The 20,891-nt window shown below is 40.5% G+C and overlaps 1 protein-coding gene across 2 annotated transcripts in view; it reads left to right on the forward strand.

Annotated features, from left to right (window-relative positions):
- The window catches only part of LOC145492240 (uncharacterized), a 66,390-nt gene that overhangs the window by 44,059 nt on the left and 1,440 nt on the right, over positions 1–20,891 (forward strand). For both annotated transcript variants that reach the window (XM_081471596.1, XM_081471597.1), the window contains 18 exons: positions 742–871; positions 2,405–2,589; positions 3,602–3,708; positions 4,421–4,528; positions 5,525–5,609; positions 6,701–6,798; positions 7,350–7,527; positions 7,932–8,026; positions 10,111–10,288; positions 10,810–10,916; positions 11,263–11,565; positions 12,411–12,695; positions 13,284–13,580; positions 15,449–15,757; positions 16,556–16,849; positions 18,460–18,774; positions 19,633–19,819; positions 20,337–20,573. In XM_081471596.1, the coding sequence (XP_081327722.1) occupies positions 742–871; positions 2,405–2,589; positions 3,602–3,708; positions 4,421–4,528; positions 5,525–5,609; positions 6,701–6,798; positions 7,350–7,527; positions 7,932–8,026; positions 10,111–10,288; positions 10,810–10,916; positions 11,263–11,565; positions 12,411–12,695; positions 13,284–13,580; positions 15,449–15,757; positions 16,556–16,849; positions 18,460–18,774; positions 19,633–19,819; positions 20,337–20,573 (3,498 nt within the window). The remainder of the gene's footprint in view (positions 1–741; positions 872–2,404; positions 2,590–3,601; positions 3,709–4,420; positions 4,529–5,524; positions 5,610–6,700; positions 6,799–7,349; positions 7,528–7,931; positions 8,027–10,110; positions 10,289–10,809; positions 10,917–11,262; positions 11,566–12,410; positions 12,696–13,283; positions 13,581–15,448; positions 15,758–16,555; positions 16,850–18,459; positions 18,775–19,632; positions 19,820–20,336; positions 20,574–20,891) is intronic.

Consider the following 20,891-nt stretch of genomic DNA (forward strand, 5'->3'; position numbering starts at 1 on the left):
AGCGCGCGAAATTGTAGGCGACGCAACAGGCGACGTACGGTTGTTGATATTGTTACCAATGGAAACTAGGTAATTTGCCCGTGACAACACCGTAATTTTTAGGCTTAATTTCGTCACCAAACCTCCGTGGTGCCTTACTCAACTGATAGTAAACAATTATTGGATGAGGTTTTTGTGATATCCGGAATAATCAAGCTCGAGGTAAGTGTTATCAGCCGAAGGCGAAGGCTAAGGCTGATAACACTAACCGAGACCTTGATTATTTCGGATATCACAAAAACCGAATCTCATAATTGTTTTATTATACATCGTTTTAAAGAAAATAACGACAAACGCGTTATCGCACCGAACACAGTTTATTTTCGACAAGCCCTGTTCGTACGTGAACTTGACATTGCTCTTAGAAATCATGCATTGCGCGCGCAACTTACGGATTATTTACTAATCTGCTAGCAGATTAGTGAATAATCTGTAGAATTAACTGTAGGTTTTTAGCCAATGAGAAGACAGATGGTGACTACAATGTATAATAATCATTATAACCCCTGTCCAGAATATGCTACAATTTCTTAAAAATATGTTTTTAAACTTTAAAATAATGTAAATATTAATGATAAATATTGGTATGTTGAATATGTTGATATTGGTGTTGAATCCTTGATATCCTTGCTCCTTGTAAAATATCCTATTTCTGTTTTGTTGTTGCTTTTGATTTTGATTTTTGCTTGCCTTTTTTGATAGACATTAGTTTACAATTGACAAATGTTCAGGCGACGCCTCTTTCTTCTGGAACTGAAGTTAACGTTCGTTGGGATCCTTTGCCGTATCAACCTCCTGGCATGATCTTTGTTGGTTACAGGATCTCTTACCGGTAACTTGACAAGTCAACAGTTTAATTGCGGTTTTATATCTGAGGTGCAAGAAGCACAGTGGTCTATACTTGTAACAGGCCATTTCCGAATTGTCTTTCGTCCTCAGTGTCAAAACCAGTCTTCCTTCGAAACCATTCACGAAAATGCGTTCCACCAACAGGTTCATTTTCATGCAACTCAAACTCATTTTCATATGAAAGATTTTGCATGAGAATTCGTTTTGACTCTGAGGCAAAAGACAACTCGGAAATGGCCTAGAGTACCTGATTGATGGAATGATTGTCAGTTCTGTCACATAACTTTTCCCACCCCTTCTCTTGTCGTCCCAGCCTTTTGTCAGGCCACTGAGGCTTAGTAAAGAACAGGTGCAAGGTTGCCCCAGGTCAGGAAATGGTCAGTGATAAAAGAAATTCTTCAAGGTCAGGGAAAAGTCAGGGAATTTTATTTTGAGTCAGGAAAAATTGTTATTTTATTGACAAGGCTGATTTAATACCATTGACCTTGGACAAAGATTTGTTGAAAAGTTATCAGCTCTCATTGGGGCTTTTCAGAGCCAATAGAAACGACTAATAAAACAAATTATGTATCAATGAACATACCGTATTTTCTCGATTAAACACCCCCGGTGATTATTTCAAACCGTGCTTGGCTTCAAGGGACCTCGTGTATTTGACCTTTGTAGTTACTTTGAGCTTACCCTGTATAAATAGTTCCAATTATTGTTATCGTTACGTTACCGTTACCGTCACCGTTATTATTGTTATCGTTATCGTTATTGTTATTATAAGGTTTTGCAGGAGTAAAGGGCTGAAGGAGGGGCAACCTGTAATCCTATCGTTACGTTACCGTTATCGTTATCGTTATTATTGTTATCGTTATCGTTATTGTTATTATAAGGTTTTGCAGGAGTAAAGGGCTGAAGGAGGGGCAACCTGTAATCCTATCGTTACGTTACCGTTATCGTTATCGTTATTATTGTTATCGTTATCGTTGTTGTTATTATAAGGTTTTGCAGGAGTAAAGGACTGGAGGAGGGGCAACCTGTAATCCTATCGTTACGTTACCGTTATCGTTATCGTTATTATTGTTATCGTTATCGTTATTGTTATTATAAGGTTTTGCAGGAGTAAAGGACTGGAGGAGGGGCAGCCTGTAATCCTATCGTTACGTTACCGTTATCGTTATCGTTATTATTGTTACCGTTATCGTTATTGTTATTATAAGATTTTGCAGGAGTGAAGGACTGGAGGAGGGGCAGCCTGTAATCCTATCGTTACGTTACCGTTATCGTTATCGTTATTATTGTTACCGTTATCGTTATTGTTATTATAAGGTTTTGCGGGAGTAAAGGACTGGAGGAGGGGCAACCTGTAATCCTAAAATATCATCCAATCCCGGAGTGGCACAAGTCATCATACTTATTGTTACTGAATAATGGAAACTTAGGTTTTGCACTTTGGCATCTTGACTTGTCTGACAAAATATTGACTATGTACTGTTTATAATCTCTTATTGTATGTTTTACTTTGTAGCGCTGTTACTCTGCACTCTGTACCTTGGTCTGAGGAATGGCAACAGGAAGACGCGCAGTTCAATTATAGAACCATTTTCTCTCTTCAGTCATGCTCAGAATACGAATTCAAGGTCCAAGTCCTTGTACAGGGACAATCACCAGGGCCCTTCTCGGCTACCATGAAAGTAAAAACTCAAAGAGCCGGTAAGTAGCAAGCATAGGTAATCAAATCGACTAGCTCCCTCTTTAGGGAGCACTGCCAGCGAGTACTGCCATTTGTCAGCCGTTGAGTGGTGTTCTACCAGGGAAGGATGAAGCAGCACAATACTGATGTGTTTTACAGTTACTTATGGGAACTCAGTCACGCCCCCGGCATTTTGAGTTATTTTGGCCTCGTGGAAAATTGACTTAAACTTGAAGGAAACCTGAAAATAATAGTTTACTATTATAGGAAAATACCACAGAGGTAATAATAAACCATAAAGGAGCAAGTATGCATAAGGATGGAGAAGATTAACACGGATTACAATCGACAAACTTGAAAAGTTAGAGTAAACCTTTAAAGATGCGCAAACCGTGATATAGCTCCTTTAAAATAACTTTTGTTCACAATTTTTTACTGAAGTGGTGATAAATATGGGTTACCGACCAAGCGTGAGGTCAAGATGGCTGGATACTGCCTAAGTTTTTTTTTTTTTTTTTTTTTGCATGTTTATGGACCAAGACATACTGGACTGTCAACAGAGTTGATGGGAGTGAAGGATTCGTGTATTGTTAAGTCGGTCTGTTAGAAGTCCGTTTGTTGGTTTCGTTTCCGTCATGGATAAGTCGTTTGTAAGGCGCCGGTAGTTGTTGACATCTGTTAAGAGGCGTTTGTTCTAGGTTAGTGTACCAGCTTTCCAGAGTCAGTACACGGACCAAAAACCGACCTATTTGACTAACAATAGATGGATCGAAACTCACCAATGACTGATGACAAACTTTATACAAGTCTTTCAGCCAATACCATCATGGCTATACTGACCAATCACGTTCAACGAACCATACTTATAACATCATCGACTGACAAACACTATTCACTTCACTCTGAAGATGACTTCCGCTCAGAACTACACTCTTCAGAACTACACTCACCCGGACGATCACGCTATACGAACTACTGATACTCCTGGGTTCAAACCATTTACTAAGTTGTAACTGTTTCTGTCTTTTGTAGCAACAACTGCTCCGCAAAATGTTCAAGCTCTGCTGAGACCTGGCAATACATTACGAATAACTTGGGATACTCCAGCAACCTACTGCAACTTGATCACCAATTATATAGTAAGCCTACTATCACATTCTTCTGTTTTTTTAGTGATATTGAGGACTTTTACTTGTACTTCAGAAAGTAAGTCAACTAAAGTGCGTGTTAGGCCTCAATACTTTATAAATTGGGATCAAAATCAGGCAGGTATAATACCCAATTAGAAACGACGACCCAAGCCGCCAAAAACGCATACCTTATAGGAAGATCCTAAATTGAATGTTAGTTTCAGAGTCTGTTGTGGTGGTCATCTACAATTAAGCGGGATTCTAATTTAAACCTTCATTAAACCTTCACTTTCCATTCTGCGTCCAGTCCACTAAATTCCCTAAAGACTGGTTCTCATATCCCGCCGACCTACCTGTGACATAGTCGCCGGTTGCAATTGACAACATTCGGCGATCTGTTCCAGTGGGTCTCCGGCGCATCTGCGATGGATCGCCGACATACTCAAATTTGCGCGAAATCCAAATCGAATGGGCGCAATTTTCAACCATTTCACCTGTAAGTATGGATCGAATCGTCTTACTGGAGTACGTTGCATCCGCAGATGATGTTCACATAAAATATTTTCATCGCCAATAATCGCCGACAAGTTGAACTCAGCTCAACTTTCCAAATTCCGTGAGGCCTACGGGAAGTGCTGTTGCGCTCATTTTGTGGCAGACAGATATCAATCACGTAGTGAAAATGTTTTTTTTGTTGTTGTTGTTTCTTCCTTTTTGGCAGGTCTATTACAAGCAAGTCGCAGATGCGCACTACAAGGTTGATGTAGCTGGAAACGTTCAATCATATCAGACAGGAAGACTTACGGGAGGAGAGACATACATGATCCAGGTTAGGACAGGGATGAAAAGGATGTAATGTGTATTTCAAACTCTACAATAACACGGTAACCGGTTACCGGTTAGCTCAGTGGTAGAGCACCGGATTAGCGTGCGGGAGGTCGCGGGTTCAAAGCCTGGCCGGACCAACACTCAGGGTCTTTAAATAATTGAGGAGAAAGTGCTGCCTTTGTAATGACATCTGCAAATGATTGGACTTTCTAGTCTTCTTGGATAAGGACGATAGACCGTAGGCCCTGTCTCACAACTCTTCATAATTAATTCTGTGTGACGTAAAAGAACCCACACACTGATCGAAAAGAGTAGGGGACATAGTTCCCGGTGTGGTGGTCTATCTCTCGTCTGATGGTTAAATGCTCGGAGATATTAGCTGCATAAGCTACTCTGAAATCCGAAGGTAAATAAAGTAATGTATGTAATGTATGTATATATGCAGGCTTGCTGACGATCTTTTCGAACTGCTGTTTTGTTGTACAGCTAAGTAGATAGGCCGGAAATAGGACTTCTTAAGTGTCCAATATATTGCAATTCTTCACTACGTTCTTGTAGGAGAGTGGTGTGTGTATTTTAAGGCCCCACCCTCCCGGGGGAGTCTGGAGGAATGGCACATGACTTTCAATTGTACACAAGTATTTTCTAACTCTGAACCAAATCTTAAAGAAACGAAATACGTTAAAATAAAATAGCTAAAATTAATCACGCTTCCTCGCCATTCTCTTGAACTGAAGTCTATTTACGTCAGATATTGCCGAGCTCTTTCTATGACATGTTTGAACCCAACTTTGTGAAGGATGTTTCTTACTGGATGGGGACAGAATTTAGTCATTCAAATTACAGACCCCTTACAACCCAAGGTTGTGATCTTAGATGTTGCTAAGTCCAAACATGCTGAGCCTTACGTTTAAGTGTTTGAAATAGTTGGAGAATGCTTACGGCTTGAAATTTTTTTTTTTTTTTTTTGACATTAAAATGTGGTTGTTCTTTCCAGGTACGAGCAAGCAATGCAGATGGAAATGGCACATTGTCTGAAGTTTATCGTGTGTATATTCCAATAACCATACAAAAGCCAACAGGTAAGGTTGAATTTAATTTGTAGTTATGTCTAGTAGTACATGTATGCACGTTATTGCCTACTTATCCGATTGGTCATGGCACATTAAATTTTTTTGTTGTTGTTTTTCTTGTGCTTATGCTTATGTCAAGAAAGAACGCGCTGCTGTAAGCATTAGCCTAAGTCCGCCATCTTGCTTTACTGTTTCGGAGAGGTTTGGAGCCGAGTATAAGGCAATTATCCATTCTGCGCATGCTTACGTGCTGATGCTTGTGTTGTGGTTGTCTTCATTAGCGTTATGCTTATGCTTGTGCTTGATGTATTGAATTGTATTGTGATGATATATTGAAAACCAGGTTTAACATTGAAGCAACCACAGATTGAGGCAACCACAGTTTTCGTATGCATTCTCACAAGCCTATTAAGATGGCAATTCAGTTTTAAAGAACTATGAAACATTAAGGCCATACAAATTAAAGACGGTGTTTATTCACTTGCCGTGACGTCTCGAAAGCTGTTGTTCGTTGGAAAAAAAAGTTGTCAAAACAAGCTGATGGGCTGAACTTCAGACCTAAAAACACGTTACCATTGTTTTTGTATGAAGAAATGGTCCATTGTTCCGGCTCAACATCTCATATTAAGTAAAAATGAATAGCCAGATGAATAGCCTTTCGCTCTTGGTAGCCCTGAGGAACCTTGTCCGAAGCTGAGCCAAAATCATCGCCGTTGTTCGGAAAATTTTCGGCACAACAATTAAGCTGTTTCTCTCCTAAAGTCAATTCTCACCGGAGAGTACCCCAAGGCAAAATCTCTCCGCACGTCAACTTGTCCCTAAAGAGGAACATGTCACCTCTTATTGAATTCTCTTATTTAGCAATTCGTAGCTTCTTAGTTTTCAACAAAGTTTGCCTCAATTTTCTGTGGTCTACTGTGTTAAAAACAGTTAGTCCTACAATCCCAGTCAGGTTAATAAAGAAAGCCCTTGTTAAACTCTCTTGTGGAAACAAGGCATAAGCTATGAGCACCGGTAGTGACGTATACTTTTGTCTCGAAGGTCAAGTGTATCCTGTTCTTGAATGTGTGTTTTAATTTATGCTGTACTTTGTATTTCAGACCCAGTGTCAAATCTGAAACATACAGTTGTAAATCTTACAACAGTGGTACTCACATGGGGAGCTCCTATCTCGCATGGCACTGCACAGCCTGTGCAGGTAATTACTGTCATGATGCCATAAAAAAATTATTCGATGACAAATTGATCCAAGATGAAAAGGAAAATTCTGATTGATTCCATCAGCGGTCCGAATTTTACATAATGGACCGCTGAGATGTATGGACTACCCACGAATTGGTTTTGATGAATGGCTCTTTTAAAAACATTGCGCGACTTAAGATTCTACTTACATTACTTTCACGAAAGCGACCTGGGAACATTAGTAAATGCTTGACTATTTTGCGCGCGTTTACGGTTAGCGGACTGTGGTGTGGACTGAACCTTAATACCAGTTTATGTAATTATGTTATGGCAAACTCATCGAAATTGAAAAGGAGATCTCTGATTGGTTCCGGAGTGATCCGAATTTTGCAATATGGACCGCTAAGCTAAGATGAACGGCTCATTAATACGTTTTGGTGATTGCTTTTCAAAGTGTTCCACGAATAAGTACAATAGCACGTGGTGAACTAAGCTCACAAAGAGCATGTCTTCGTTTAGGCTTACTAAGCAATTGTTGGTTTGTTGTTTTTGTGTATTTCGATGTAGGGCTACAAAGTGTATGAATTACTAACAAGCAGTGGCCCGGTACTCCTTGTTACCACTGATAAACATAATTACACTGTCACTTCATTGCTGTCGGCAACCACATACTCGTTCACAGTGAAACCGTACAATCAAGCAGGTGAAGGACCAAGTGCTGTTACTGAAGTGACGACTGCTGGAGGTGAGCTGTTCTGTTGCTTGGGTTAGGTTATGGTAAACAGCTGTCTCTATTCACATGCTACCGCCCCTCCCCCAAACCTCACAGTTATCACCGAAAATCCACAGAGCTCTGCAGAGATCCATGAAGTTTGAGTAACTGTCACAAGTGAGCGGTCTCAGTCACATGCAAAGCGTGGTTTAGCTCAGTAGTAAGCAAGGCCTGATCAGAGAAGTGGTCGTTACTTTGTCTGATTGTTAGTCAGGATCTTGCGTGGATAAATAATATCTGGCTTCGTGTACGGCTCTTTCGCGAAAGATTGTTCTACAAAGGGGTGGAAGCGTACACAACAAAGTCAATGTCAAATTTATTTTGTGACTTAATTTCATTTACCTTGAAGCACTGCTGTTGTTTGGTTGTTTTAACAGAAACGGCTCCTCAAAATGTAAAGGCGACGCCACATAATTACACAGCCACAGAGATAACTTGGCAGCCACCAAAAAATAAACCGCAGGGCGATTTGGTAAGTTGCAATCATCTTCATGTAAGGAGGGTTGATCTCAGGCGGCAACACAAATTGCACAGTTTTTATAGGGGGAAGAAAGTGTTGTTTACGTTTAAAAACCACTTACAGTGCAGTGCGTCGTGCTGTTGCCGCCTGACAAAGTTTTGATTAAGGTGGCTCAATAGGGTAATGATTTATCGCGTTCCGCGCGCTAGTGTTATGCTTTGAAAGCTGTTTTTGCATTTGTTTTAACACCCAGTCCTCTCAAACTTACTAAATGTAATAAGCAATGATGATATATTGATTTACTATCATCTCTGTTAAATCTTGGCTTTTAATCTTGAATTATAAATGCCCAAACAAATGCGTTGTTTACCGTTTTTATAGCTTTATTTGCGATTTTTTTGAATTTCCTTCGGTAAAATCTTCCAAGTTTTTACAGTACATTAAACCCGCGAGACACGAATTTTAAACACAAAAAAAGTAGGGTTTGTGAAGACAGTTTTTTTAGATTTTTGCAAATTTATGTCCGCGAAAAAACTGGTCAGATAGATTTCCCTGAAAAACGAGCTCCAACTAAAGTAAAGTATTTATTACCCGTTTGCCAAATTTTACGGGATTTCACCGAAGGAAACGCCAGAAAATTCTCTGTCAGTTTGCTTTTTGTGCTCATGTTGACGTCATAAAATATTGAAAAACACTGACGCTTTCCTTTGAGCGCGCGCAGATTACTTGAGCTTTCGTCCTAAGCCGGCGCGCGTGCGATCGTAAAACTATAGGGAGCTACCTTAACTTTTGATAATTATGTGACCTATAGGCGTTGGTAGAAACTCCTTAAGGCTTTTGTTTCAAATGGTCAATCAAAATGCGCGAGGTGGAGAAGGAGTTTTTATGCTCCACATTTAATTGCGGCGCTGGCAATTGACATCTCTGCATCCCCGCAGATTTTGCAATTTGATTTTCTAGTTTTAATGGAAGCCATCAGAAGGCCGCCAAAACGATGTCAAAAAGTTGTTTAAAAGTTTGTTGAGATCAACTGATGTGTTCCATGACGTTTTCAGAGCAAGATGTACGGCGTTTTCTTTTTCTCCCATGGCCTAGCTGCAAGATAATAGTACTTATACTAATACTACCAGTTTCATTGACTCCTTGAAAGTTTTTCCCTTGAGAAAGGTGAACTGAATGTGACATGTCGAACAGAGAGAACTATCAAATGCTTTGATTGTTTTAGTATGGCGTGATACAAGTCTACTTCACTGTTAACATAAACTGGGCACAATGCATTTTAACCAATGAAAGGTTTATTCCCGAAACGTGGGAACAATTACCACAAGAATCGAAGACTTAAACATTTCCAAAAGAGGTTTCACTAAAACACTTACTCTCAAGTGCATTTGTCGATGTCATATTTACAATTTATGGTTATTTAATGTTTCCTTTTCTTTTACTCAAATTTTATCATGCAGATTTGTTTAATAAGATTGTTTAGAAAGGGTGAAGGTGTTATAATCTTGGAGAACAGTTAGTTTTTTTAACCTTGCAAACTTAAAGGTGATGTTTCCTCTTAGATCCGTTTCCTGGGCCTGGTTCTTTTAAATTTATCTGCCATTAAATTGTCTTCAGATTTATACATGGCTCGTACAGATCTTGAACGGTCCTTGAAAAATTGTTATATCCTTAAAGAGTTCTTAAAAATGAAAAATTTAGGTCTTCCAATTTTACCAGCAGTCCTTTAAATTTGTTGACAAGTCCCAGAAGACCTCAGACTACACCATAAAACAGGGCAATATTGACGCAAACTGTAGGTTGAGAAAAACGATTCAAGTCGCAAAAGATTGATTTTGATGATACAGGAATTGAGTGATCATTATATGAAGTATTTCTGTCCTCAGCAGGCTCTTAAGTATTCTGTATTTTGTGTCACCGGCCGAAACAAACTTTAACAGCTGATTCGAAGGGGAACGAGTCCTTGAATGTTGCTGAAATGTCCTTGAAAAAGCACTGAATAGTCCTTGGGGAAGAAGGACTGAAGTTTGTACAAATCATGTAATTATTTCAAGTGTAATTAAGTAACAGTTGACAACCTTTTCTACCCTATTCAGACTTACTACATCTACTATGGGCCCTTGACAAGTGGAGTCAATCCTCGGCCAGTGGGTCATACTTCAGCGATGAGTTTTGCGGTGGGCAACTTGCAACAGGACATTGTTTATGTGTTTGAGGTGTCCGTGGGTTTGACGGGGAAGCACAGTGATCCAGTCAATTCCAAGACATTATTTGGTTTGTAGATTTCATTATGTAGTGGCGAAATTAGTGCGTGTAGGGAAATTTGAGTCACTTTGCCAAATTTGATTTTGATCTTTAGAATCATGATCCCGTTATTGTTGCTTTTATTGGTTCTGACTACAATAAACACGAGACAACCAATGTGAATTAACAAATTGACATCAGTTTTTCATGCGTCTGTCCTGTTATTGATCATGATTTCGTCATAACATTGTCATAGTAGCTGTAGATCCACGAGGCGATAGCCGATAACAAATTGTCAAATTGTCCGCTCTCGCTCGTTGACGCATGGTATAAATTATAAATTTATGAGTCTGTCCGCTAATTGACAATAAAAATAAGCCAAGGAGCGCGGGAGAATTTTTGCAGTTATCGTAAAATAGCTTATTGAGGATGCTTCCGTCAGTTTTCTGATACAGATGTATTCCGTCTTACAACATAGTATGTATCTTTGCAAATTACAAGTGTGGTCATAAGTACCAGTTATCTCATTAATGTGTTGTTTCTTGTGCTAGATGCGGAAGATGAGCCTGTACATAGTCTGAAGGCTGTTGTTACCGATTTCAGTACTATTGTCCTAACTTGGGAAAAACCAGCGGGCGTATCTTCAGATGCCATCAAAGTATGTACTACTCAGATTCCTGTCCGATATTGGCATGCGTTACAAAGTCAATGAACATTTTAAAATGTGCTTGAAACTTCAGACTTTAAACTCTCTGGTGGTACTAAGTATCGTGCTGCACTAGGTAGATCTACCGTACGTTTAAGCCCGTGAATGACCGTGTCCATTGAATCATGCGGAAAGCCTTCGAACTTTACTGGCCCCAAATGTTGTGTATTGAATAGTATTTTCATCAGGTATTTTTTATTATCCTTTACAAGCTAGTTCTAACCTGATAAATTTGTGGATGAGCCCATAGTCTGCTACCACTAAATTTGAAGGTGCATACTTTTCTTATATTTTTCAGAACTATACGATTGAGGAGTCTTTCAAAAATCCGATGTCTGGACTTCCAACAAAGGTCAAGGCAGACACTGTCGGCAAGGAAACTGCCTACACCTTCAACCACCTCTATTTTAGTACCAGCTATTCTTTTGTCGTAAAGACAAGATTTTACAAAGGTGACCAGCTTGGTAGGGGTGTTACCATCGTGAAAATGACCGGTCCTTTCTCAGCTTCTGTTGGGCCCTTGCAGAAAACAATTCAAGACAACACTGTCATACTGTCTTGGTCTGCGCCACGGACAATTAATTTGAACAGAGGTCTCAAGGTAAATACTGTGCATGTAGCATTCCTCTTGGCATTGAGACGAAAGTGTAATTTTTATGTACTTACTTGTACCGTGTCATAAGGTACATATAAATTGTATAAGGCTATGACATTCTGTCAGATGGTAGTTAACATGCATCAGTGACAAAGTAAATGGTTTGAACCAAGAGTATCAGTAGTTTGACTAGTGCGATCGTCTGGATGACAGAAGTTTAGCAGCTCTCACAAGCTTGTAATTCTTTTGCCTGTTAGCAGCTGTTATTGTTTGGGGCTAGGAGCATTGTTTCTGTTATTTGTTCTACTGTCCTCTCAAAGGGTATCAAGCCATTCATGTGATACCTTACAAGAGCTGCTATCCGACCCCCTGGGTAAGGGTAGTTCTGAATAGAACTTTTATTGGTGGACGTTTCGACAACGTGAGCGGAGGCCATATTCAGAGTCAAGTGAAAAGTATTTGTCAGTCGATCTTGTCCGTTGAAACTGATTGGTCGGTTAAGCCGTGATGATATGTGCTGTCAGTTTCGGGTAAAGTTTGCCAACTGTCATTGGTCAGTTGTAGTAACTATTGTTGATCACATTTTATGCCATGAATTTGTCGTTTGTAAGGTACCGGTAGCTGTTGACATCTGTTGACATCTGTTGACCGGCGTTTGTTCTAAGCTAATGAACCAGCCCCCTGCACCCACACGATCGCACAGTGACACTAGACGAAGTCATGTATCAGTACTTGTAACACACAGTTATGCACACTTCAGTAATGACCCAGTTATATTTTATTACTTTGTCGTCCGTTATCTTGTTGTTGCTGAATATTTTTATTATTTCTATTTTTTTACCACGCTCCAGAATTACAACATCTCTTGGACATGTCCTGGCTGCTACTCTCAGAGGTCTGATTCAAAAGTGTCATTGAAGGACACGACAACCCACGTACCTAACCTGGAGCGGGACCAAACCTATAGCTTCAATGTTTACGCAAATACCATCTTTGGTCCTGGAGAGATATCCACCACAACAGCCACAATAAGTCGCTATTTCGGCCAAGTTCAAAAACTGAAACAGAACTTTGAAAATCACACCTTGACGCTTCAGTGGGATCAACCCAGTGATGTGGAAGCCAAAGACATTAAGGTATCACGTGCCATTTATTCCTTGGCTAGAAACGTTTATGTTTTTATCGTTTTTGTCCTCAGTGCAAGCTGTTAATTCTTGTTAATATATAATTGTTATTCATCAGATCTTCGTCCAGTCCGGAGAGCAGGACAAGGGCTGATTATCGTGCATTTTTTTCAGCCCTGAATGTTTCTCTATTGCAGGAGAATTTGGGCTAATATACAATGACTTGATTTGTGTTAAAAAAAGATATATACTAAAAGAAAATACCTCCTTATTTTAGTCAGTGTGAATTGTTTGAAGGTAATGCATTTCATTTTCACATTCAGTCAGCCGACGGTGAACAGACAGTCTTATGTGAAAGCTATTGTTCACAAACGGGTTGTCTGGGATTTTTCTTTTTCATCAAAAACCAGCACACGAAATTCTCAATTCTCGATTCTCAATTCTCAATACACAGACACTTGAGAACGAGTTCATGAGAGCTCTAAGGTGTTTATTGGATAAATAGAAAATAACATGACTTGACATAATGTGTGGTAAGTATTGCTTTATCTCTCTTGGGCTTTTAGTGCTGACTGGGAACTCCTATCTGTTTGGTTGCAGCGTTATTTAATTTCTTGGTGTGACACCACAAAGTACAGGTACTGTTACATACTCAATAGCACAAATGTCACTGGAGGTCAGACTCAGTTTAAGACACCTCTTTTCGCTGGAGACACCTACACGTTTTACGTTCGAGCTGTAACAGCTTATGGAGAGGGAAAAGAGTCGAGTTTTCAAGTTAATGTGCCACCTCTTGATCTTCAAGTGGGCTATTTTACTGGCCACGCAACTGGAAGATATAGACTGCAAGTTTACTTGTACTGGTATCGTTGGTCTATTCCGTCCGGGTTAGACGTGGTGAGTATATACATCTCTTAAATCCGTGCTCCATGGGCGATTTAGAAAACACCTTGTGAGAAATTGCATTCTAAAATGCCTGCGTCTATTTAACAATTGGAATATGAGCTTGAGATTTCAAAGGGGTTTCTCCTCATAGCAATCGGGAGCGACTAATGTAATTGTTTTCGTAGAATTCGAACTAAATCTCCTCTAGTGATTAGATCGTTTCTGTGGAGGGCCTATGGCCTGATAGTTGCAGGCGGAAATTGTACGTTCTTAAAAACGAGTATTCTTTAAGGGCTTATGGGTATTTTTTTTTTAAACGTAAAATTTCCAAGGGCAACTATCAGCCCATAGGCCTTCGACAGATACCCTCGATTGTCTCTGTTGTTATCGTTAACCCTTTGAATAACAAATTTTCGCCAAAAAGTACCGTTTTTAACCGTTTAGTCAGGTTATTTGGCTGCCATGACGCTAAATAAGCCTAAGTTTTGCTAAGAAAGCTTTTTTTTACCAAAAGGAGAGATTTTTCGAGGATTACGTACAAAATTGAGCAATATTTCAATGCAGGGCATGCGCATAAGCCAAAATTTGGAACTTGTTTTTTTTTTTTTTGCCATTACCCGTTCTCAATTTCGTTTGTTGCCCCTTTCCTTTCTTATTTTCTCGGCTCTGGCTACCTTTTGCGTTGCATGTTCTTTGTGGCCTGCCGTGAAAAGTTGGATGTTAATTACGCGCGAAGCCTAGAAATGGACCTTGATCAATCATAGGCATAGTGGACCATTTTACCACCGTTTTTGCACCAAAACTGATAACGTTGTTTTTCGATTTGCGACGTCGGAATGTCGTCGATATCTAAACCTGACCATTTTACGGAAAGACCTAGCCTAGTACTACTATCTGCTTATCAAGAATATCTGATGACATTTAAATTGATGACGTCACAAGTGGTACAAAGAGCACGACCATTAATTACGCATATATGTGTAACAGGGGCTCAAAGGGTTAAATTTGCTTGTAGCAATCAAATCCTTATGCGTGGTGCTTGAGGCGATCGTGTTTTCTCTTAAAGTGCCTCAGAAGTGAAAAATAAATGCTGCTTATTTGAAAGGCTTTTCAAAGTAAAGAAGAATAGCGTTTTCCTTTTTGGAATATCTTTTTTCGTTTTAGAGATCTTTACGTTTTTGTATTATGCAATGAAGAAAGTGATGACGTCATAGGTGGTTCCACTAACAGTACAACACTCAATCAAGAATGTCTCCAGAAATATTAAAGTAGTGTTCTTTAAACTTTAAGTGGAACTATTTATGAAATCATCACCTTCCTCATTTGCATAATAGAAAAACGTGAATATCTCTAAAACGAAAACAGATGTTCCAAAAAGGAAAACGCCATTCTTCTTTACTTTGAAAAACCTTTCAAATAAGCAGGTATCCTTATCTCGTATCCATGTGGTAGGGTGAATTCTTTTTACCTTCAGCTAAAAATCGGACGGAGTAAGTCGCGTTTAGCCATTTCGCTGAGCGGGCACTATCGTCTAATAGTCGCCGCCCGTAGGCATTCTATCACATGATACTGCCAGAATTGCGATCAGATGGAAACCACTCTCTAGAGGGTGGAGCGATCCTTGTAGTAGAAATATACCGAAATGCAGTGCGTCGTTGTTTGATTCAGGTCCTTGCGGGCGTTATTCGCTAGTGGTGACCAAATAGAAATTGGTAGTCGAGTAGCGGTCGTAACGATAGAATGGAAGACCGCCTTTATCTGAGTCTTTTTAATATTAAGATTTATGCGACAGCGATATGAAATGCGGTTGTGGCGATTATATGGAAATCAGCCTTTATTAGAGTCTTTTTTATATATGTATATTTAATTTTCTTTGGCAGCAATATGAAGTGAGATGGCATTGCATTCAAGGTCGTGGGTACTGTTACTGGAGTGAGTATTATGGATGGCAAGAGCTAACCGTGAACACAACAACTGCCACAGTAAATTTGACACGCTATGACATGGCGTACGTGTTTCAAGTGCGAGTGCTCACACCCCAAGGCAGAGGAAAACCCAGTCAACTATATTACGCTGTTCCAGCATTCAGTGGAATGCCTACTCAGTTTAATTGCAAGGTCACACCTTCCAACTCTTTAATTGTGTGCCACTGGGTACCGCCCACAGATTTCAATCCATCTGGATTTTATGTAAGTAGCAAAATGTAGACCTTATCTTGAATTGCAAACGCTTTCCAACATGACCAGCCACAGCTGTCCTTCTTGGGGGAGTTTGCACCTTGTAGATTTAGATGCCTATGTCCACATTAGAAATGTGTCCACAAGTTAGAGAAGAGTCTACCATTGACAGTTATCCACTTTGGAGGGGCGTACACCTTAAAAATACAGTCTTCGCGAGGTTCTCACCATCCAAGGTTCCCATCTCAGAGAGGTGTACACCTTAAAAATAATTATGTCTACGATTGCATGGTGTCCACCTTAGAGAGTTGTCCACCTTGGACAGTTACGCACCTTACGAGGTGTACGACTTGGAAAGTTGTCCACTGTATAGGGTGTCCTACTTGGTAAGGTGTCCACATTGGAGAGGAATCCTTCTTAGGTTCCCTACTTAGAGAGTGGACACCTCCTCAATATGTCCACTTAATTAAAGGTGTCCATTGTAGTGAGGTGTCCAACTAAGAGAGGAGTGCACTTTAGAGAGGTGTCCCCCGGCCCCGAAAGGTATTGACATGTTCTTCTAAAAGTGATTACTGGAAAAATAAAACGCCTTTGCAGATCAGGTAAATTATAAGCGAGCATGTTCGTTGTTAGATGACCATTACAGTAAGCAGCCATTGCTTGCGTTTGGAAGACTCTGCTAGAAGCGTTTAGAGAAAATGTTTGTCATTTTTTTGTGAAGGCTGTAACAGCTTTGAGACATCTTACTCATAGTCTACTAGTTACAGTTCTCTGAATGTCTATTTTGCGTTTCTCTTTTCTCTTTTGCAGCACTACCTTTTCAAGTATAGATGTGATGACTGCCTCTATAATCCTACTAGATACAAAACAATATACGATTTTAATCAAACGTCGGTAAATGTAACTGTGAACAGCGGAGCAACTTACACGGTGTGGATCCAAGTGCATTCAAGGTATGGAACTGGAAAATGGGCAGAAACAACAGCAGTTACACAGTCTTCACTGGGGCAAGTTACCAAGCTGATGGCTCTTGCAGACAGCCATAACCCGACCCTTGCTCATCTGACATGGGGACCACCAAGCAACGTTAAAAGTCCCATTCTGGTGAGTAACATCGATTAATTCGTCTATTGGGATTTTTCTTTCGAGAACTGAGGCAACAAAGTTATGAATGCAGTAAAGGTGGCCTAGGCATAAGAGCAGCCATCTGAATCATCATTGCGACTGGAGTTTGACCCTCGTGACCCAATCGTGGCATCACATTTCGAAAGGTCTGCCATCACGGATTTCAAGAGTTTTTCAGAAATATCAGAACAGCTCCAAATAAAAGGCAGCCTATGACTGCGTGTGGCTACTGTTTTATTAAGCGATGACTGATGACGTCATCGCTTAATGCTGGCATACGACATTCCTTTTGATAAATGAGGTCGCGCTTATGTCGCGCACGATTTATCCTGAATCGAAGCGAGGGGAACAGGGAACTAAACCTGGGATTTCAGTCAGCCGATTCGATTTTAGTCAGCTGATCTTTTTAATCGTGTCAAGAAACTACTATTGGTTTCCATCCGTTCTAGTACGATCTAAACAGCTGCGACAGTGACCTTCACCTATCGCTTGAGAAAGCTTTGATTTGCATGTCGATTTGCATGTCGATTATGTGTTTTGGCGATCGGATGGATTTGTTCGCTAGCTCAAAGCTATGGAATAAAGTACAAAACTCACTCCAGACTCTAATCCGCCGTCTGTATTAAGCAGCTGTAAATCAAACGTACCTTGCTCATTATGCCTCATTGGCAAAACAAAGATGGTGGATCGCAAATTGACTTCATTTTCACGTGGCTAGTTCGTTGGAGGTATTGGGTTTCCTTCAGTGTGGAAATTTACAGTCTTACTCATGTCACACTGTAGTCTGTCATTTTAATGTGAGATGAATTGGTTGTCCTGTGGACGTTTACGGACTTACTCGCTTACAATGCCATGACATAGTGGCTATGCCTTCCCAGAAGGCAGTAGTCACAAAAACTGAATCAAAAATTCGCATTAACTGAAAAAACTGTAAATTTCGAAGATTGAGATTTTGAACTAAAATCTTTTGGTGATCTTTCTCGAAGGACTGATAATCAAGGGATTAATGATCCAACAGAATCCAACTTTGCACAATCAAATTAATGGACCTTTTTACCGGTGTCACGCTTTTCTGAGTTTTTCATTCAAACAAAGAATATAAGCGTCACCGTTCGATTTATCATGCCGAATTAGTAAATAAGCGTAATTCCATAGAGTCCTTTGCGAGCTCACCAAAAGTTAACTTACCAACTGTTACAAAGAAATGTCTGCCCTGGCAGACATTTCTTTGTAGAAATTGGTAAGTTTGGGGTCCTATATTTTCACGAATTTACAACGGAGACGACTCTTATGAAACTTCGCTCATTTACGGAATTCGGCCTGATAAATTGATCTGTGGAGGTTTTTTTTTTTGTTAACATTAGAAATACGAAAAATTGTTGGTATTGTCTGACTTCGTTTGAAAGGTTTATTGCTATGTTGCGCAGTTGTTCCCATGGACAATCTCGGACGGCTTCAACCCTTATGATGCTACTAAGTCGAAATCGTTCGCTTTTATAAGATAATTGTTATTTTCTATGTTTATAAATCATTTATTTTAATTTTATTATTATGATTATTTTTTACATACTTTTTGTTTGTTTTTACAGTATTACGTGGTAATTACTACATGCCCGAATTGCAGTAGTTTTGACCCAATTAGGTCAAAGATTAACGGGACCAGCCTCAGCCAGAAGCTTTCTTGTGGTCAGACATACTTCTTCACTGTCACGGCAGTTACCCAGCTGGAGGCTAGTGCTCCCATTCAAACATACGTCCAACTGAAACCTGCCGCTGTAGAACCAGTCGCAAACCTGACCGTCAAGTATTTCCCTGGCAACCTTAGTGATGTCGTTTCCAACGCATCGTTTGACAGGTTTCTGTTGACGTGGGATCCACCGAAGAATTTACCTGACAGAACTGAGGTACAGCGAAGCCTAGATAATAACCTCTTACTACCCGAGTGCGAGGGCCGCACCGGGAAATATTGGCCTCAGATCGTGGCAGTACAAAAACGAGAAAGAGTCAATATTCCCCAGTACGGCTCGAGCAAGCTAGGTTAGTAAGTAGTTTATTGTATGACGCTCAGGCCTTGGTTTTTTTTTTGTTTTTGTTTTTGTTTTTTTTTTGGGGGGGGGGGGGGGTTTCAAAGGCAAAAAAATACACGGTTCGTGACCGGTCTATGGCAAAATTCCGAGTAGGAAAGAACCAATCAGAAGGTTCGGATGTACGTCAAGACTACCATGAGGTAGTCAAATAATTAACAGATGTATCTCCTGTCCTTCCAACCTTGTTCAAAGAGATCCGGTGACAATCCTTTTGTTCAGCATCATGAATCGGGATCTCTGGGTGAAGTCGGATGATGGGCCAGTAGTAATCACAGCGGTTTATTCTCTCCGTGCATATTGAGAAGCCATATCGAACCTGAATGAACGCATGTGAGAATAGCCTGTTCCAGGCTTCAGTCAGTGGGAATGATCGAAAAAGCAGGCGGGCGACGAGCGAGGCCTGGGGGAGACCTCGCTCTACTTCTTTGTCCCAGACCCCGCTCGTTGTCTACGTATTGTGATTATTAATGATTCTTTACAGCGCTCAAGAGTCGATCCGAGAGCGATTCTTCGTATATGACAGATTTCTATAAACGTGGTCTGTAAAACAGATCGCATTAAAACAAGTTGTGCTCATCATTTCGTGACAATAGGAGTACAAAACCTCAAAGAAATCCCCTTACGTAGCCCGAAATCCATGCTTACAGTTCATGCTTTTTTCTGTGTACCATTTAGGGTTATGACATTGCGGTATTGAAAGATAATACCAAGGTTAAAAGCAGTGTAACAAGTGCAACTCGCTTGTTAATCAAGTGCGAAGGCCTGGAAAAGGGGCGGAGCTACGTTTTCCGCGGTCGCGTCAAGGCGTTATGTGGTTACGGTAGCGAAGCCTTCACGTCTGGATATTACCCCCGTAGTGGTGGTGAGTCTAGCTTCGGTTCATTATTTATTATTATTATTATTATTTTGTTTTTCCCTGGAAGCTGTAACAGTACCAACCTCGTAACCAGAGTCTTCGTTCCCTTTGACCAGCGGTCGGGAAACGAGCAGCCCTGTAAAGATCCGATTTCACAAACACATGGTTCATTGAGACGCTGGAGTTTAACTTCCGCTCATTTCCATTATTTTAAACCAATCAAAATCAAGCCTGTAATGGGAATCTCGAGAGTCCCTCGTCTCGTCAAACTTGCGCAGTAAGAAACGAAGATAGTACATAACTACCAGAGCAGCTTTTCAGTGCTGGTATATATTTATTTCTTTTTCTTTTTTTACGCACGAACTGTGGCTTTGTCAGTTGACAACTGATGTTTTGGGCCTTTTTAGATATTCTGTGATGAAGTCGGACCAGAAGCGGGTTCAATGGTTAGCGGTTCAGACTTCTTAGTACCGGTCAGAGTCTCTGTTTCATGCTCTTGTCTTTTTTATTTCGTTTACCTCAGATACGCCTTCGCCTACGCCTGCGCCTGCACCAGTCCCCGCCAATGCTGGCAAACAAACCGGTAAGAAGCACGGTCTGAATGCGGCCGTGTGGGCGGTGCCAGTAGCCATTGTTGGACTGATCTTTGTTATTATCCTGGCGTTCTTTATTCGTAAATCTCGTCGACTGGAACGTTCCATGTTTGCTCTTATGACTAGACGTTCCATGGACGATGATGGCGGAGTCACATTTCATTCAGGTATCGGTCGATATTAACGTATCTAAACTCAGAATTAGCCAATCAGTAGGCTCGATTTCCGACGCTCTCGACTCCGGTCTTTCGGGGGAGAAGGCGGCCTCTTTTCCCGGACAGTGGGTGGTGATCGAGCCTAGCCAATCATTTGCATTGATCGTATCTCAGGATTATCGTAGGATTTTTAGAGGAATCCAGGTGGTGTCAGTACGTAAGTGCACCTTTTCGGTAGCCTTCCACGGAATGTTAGGCTCGTTTGGTCTCGCCATGAGCATTTTGACTCAACTGCGTCCTGCCAAAACTTGAAAAACGGACCATGACTTG

The sequence above is a fragment of the Orbicella franksi genome, chromosome 7, assembly GCF_964199315.1.
Source record: "Orbicella franksi chromosome 7, jaOrbFran1.1, whole genome shotgun sequence".
NCBI lineage: Eukaryota > Metazoa > Cnidaria > Anthozoa > Scleractinia > Merulinidae > Orbicella > Orbicella franksi.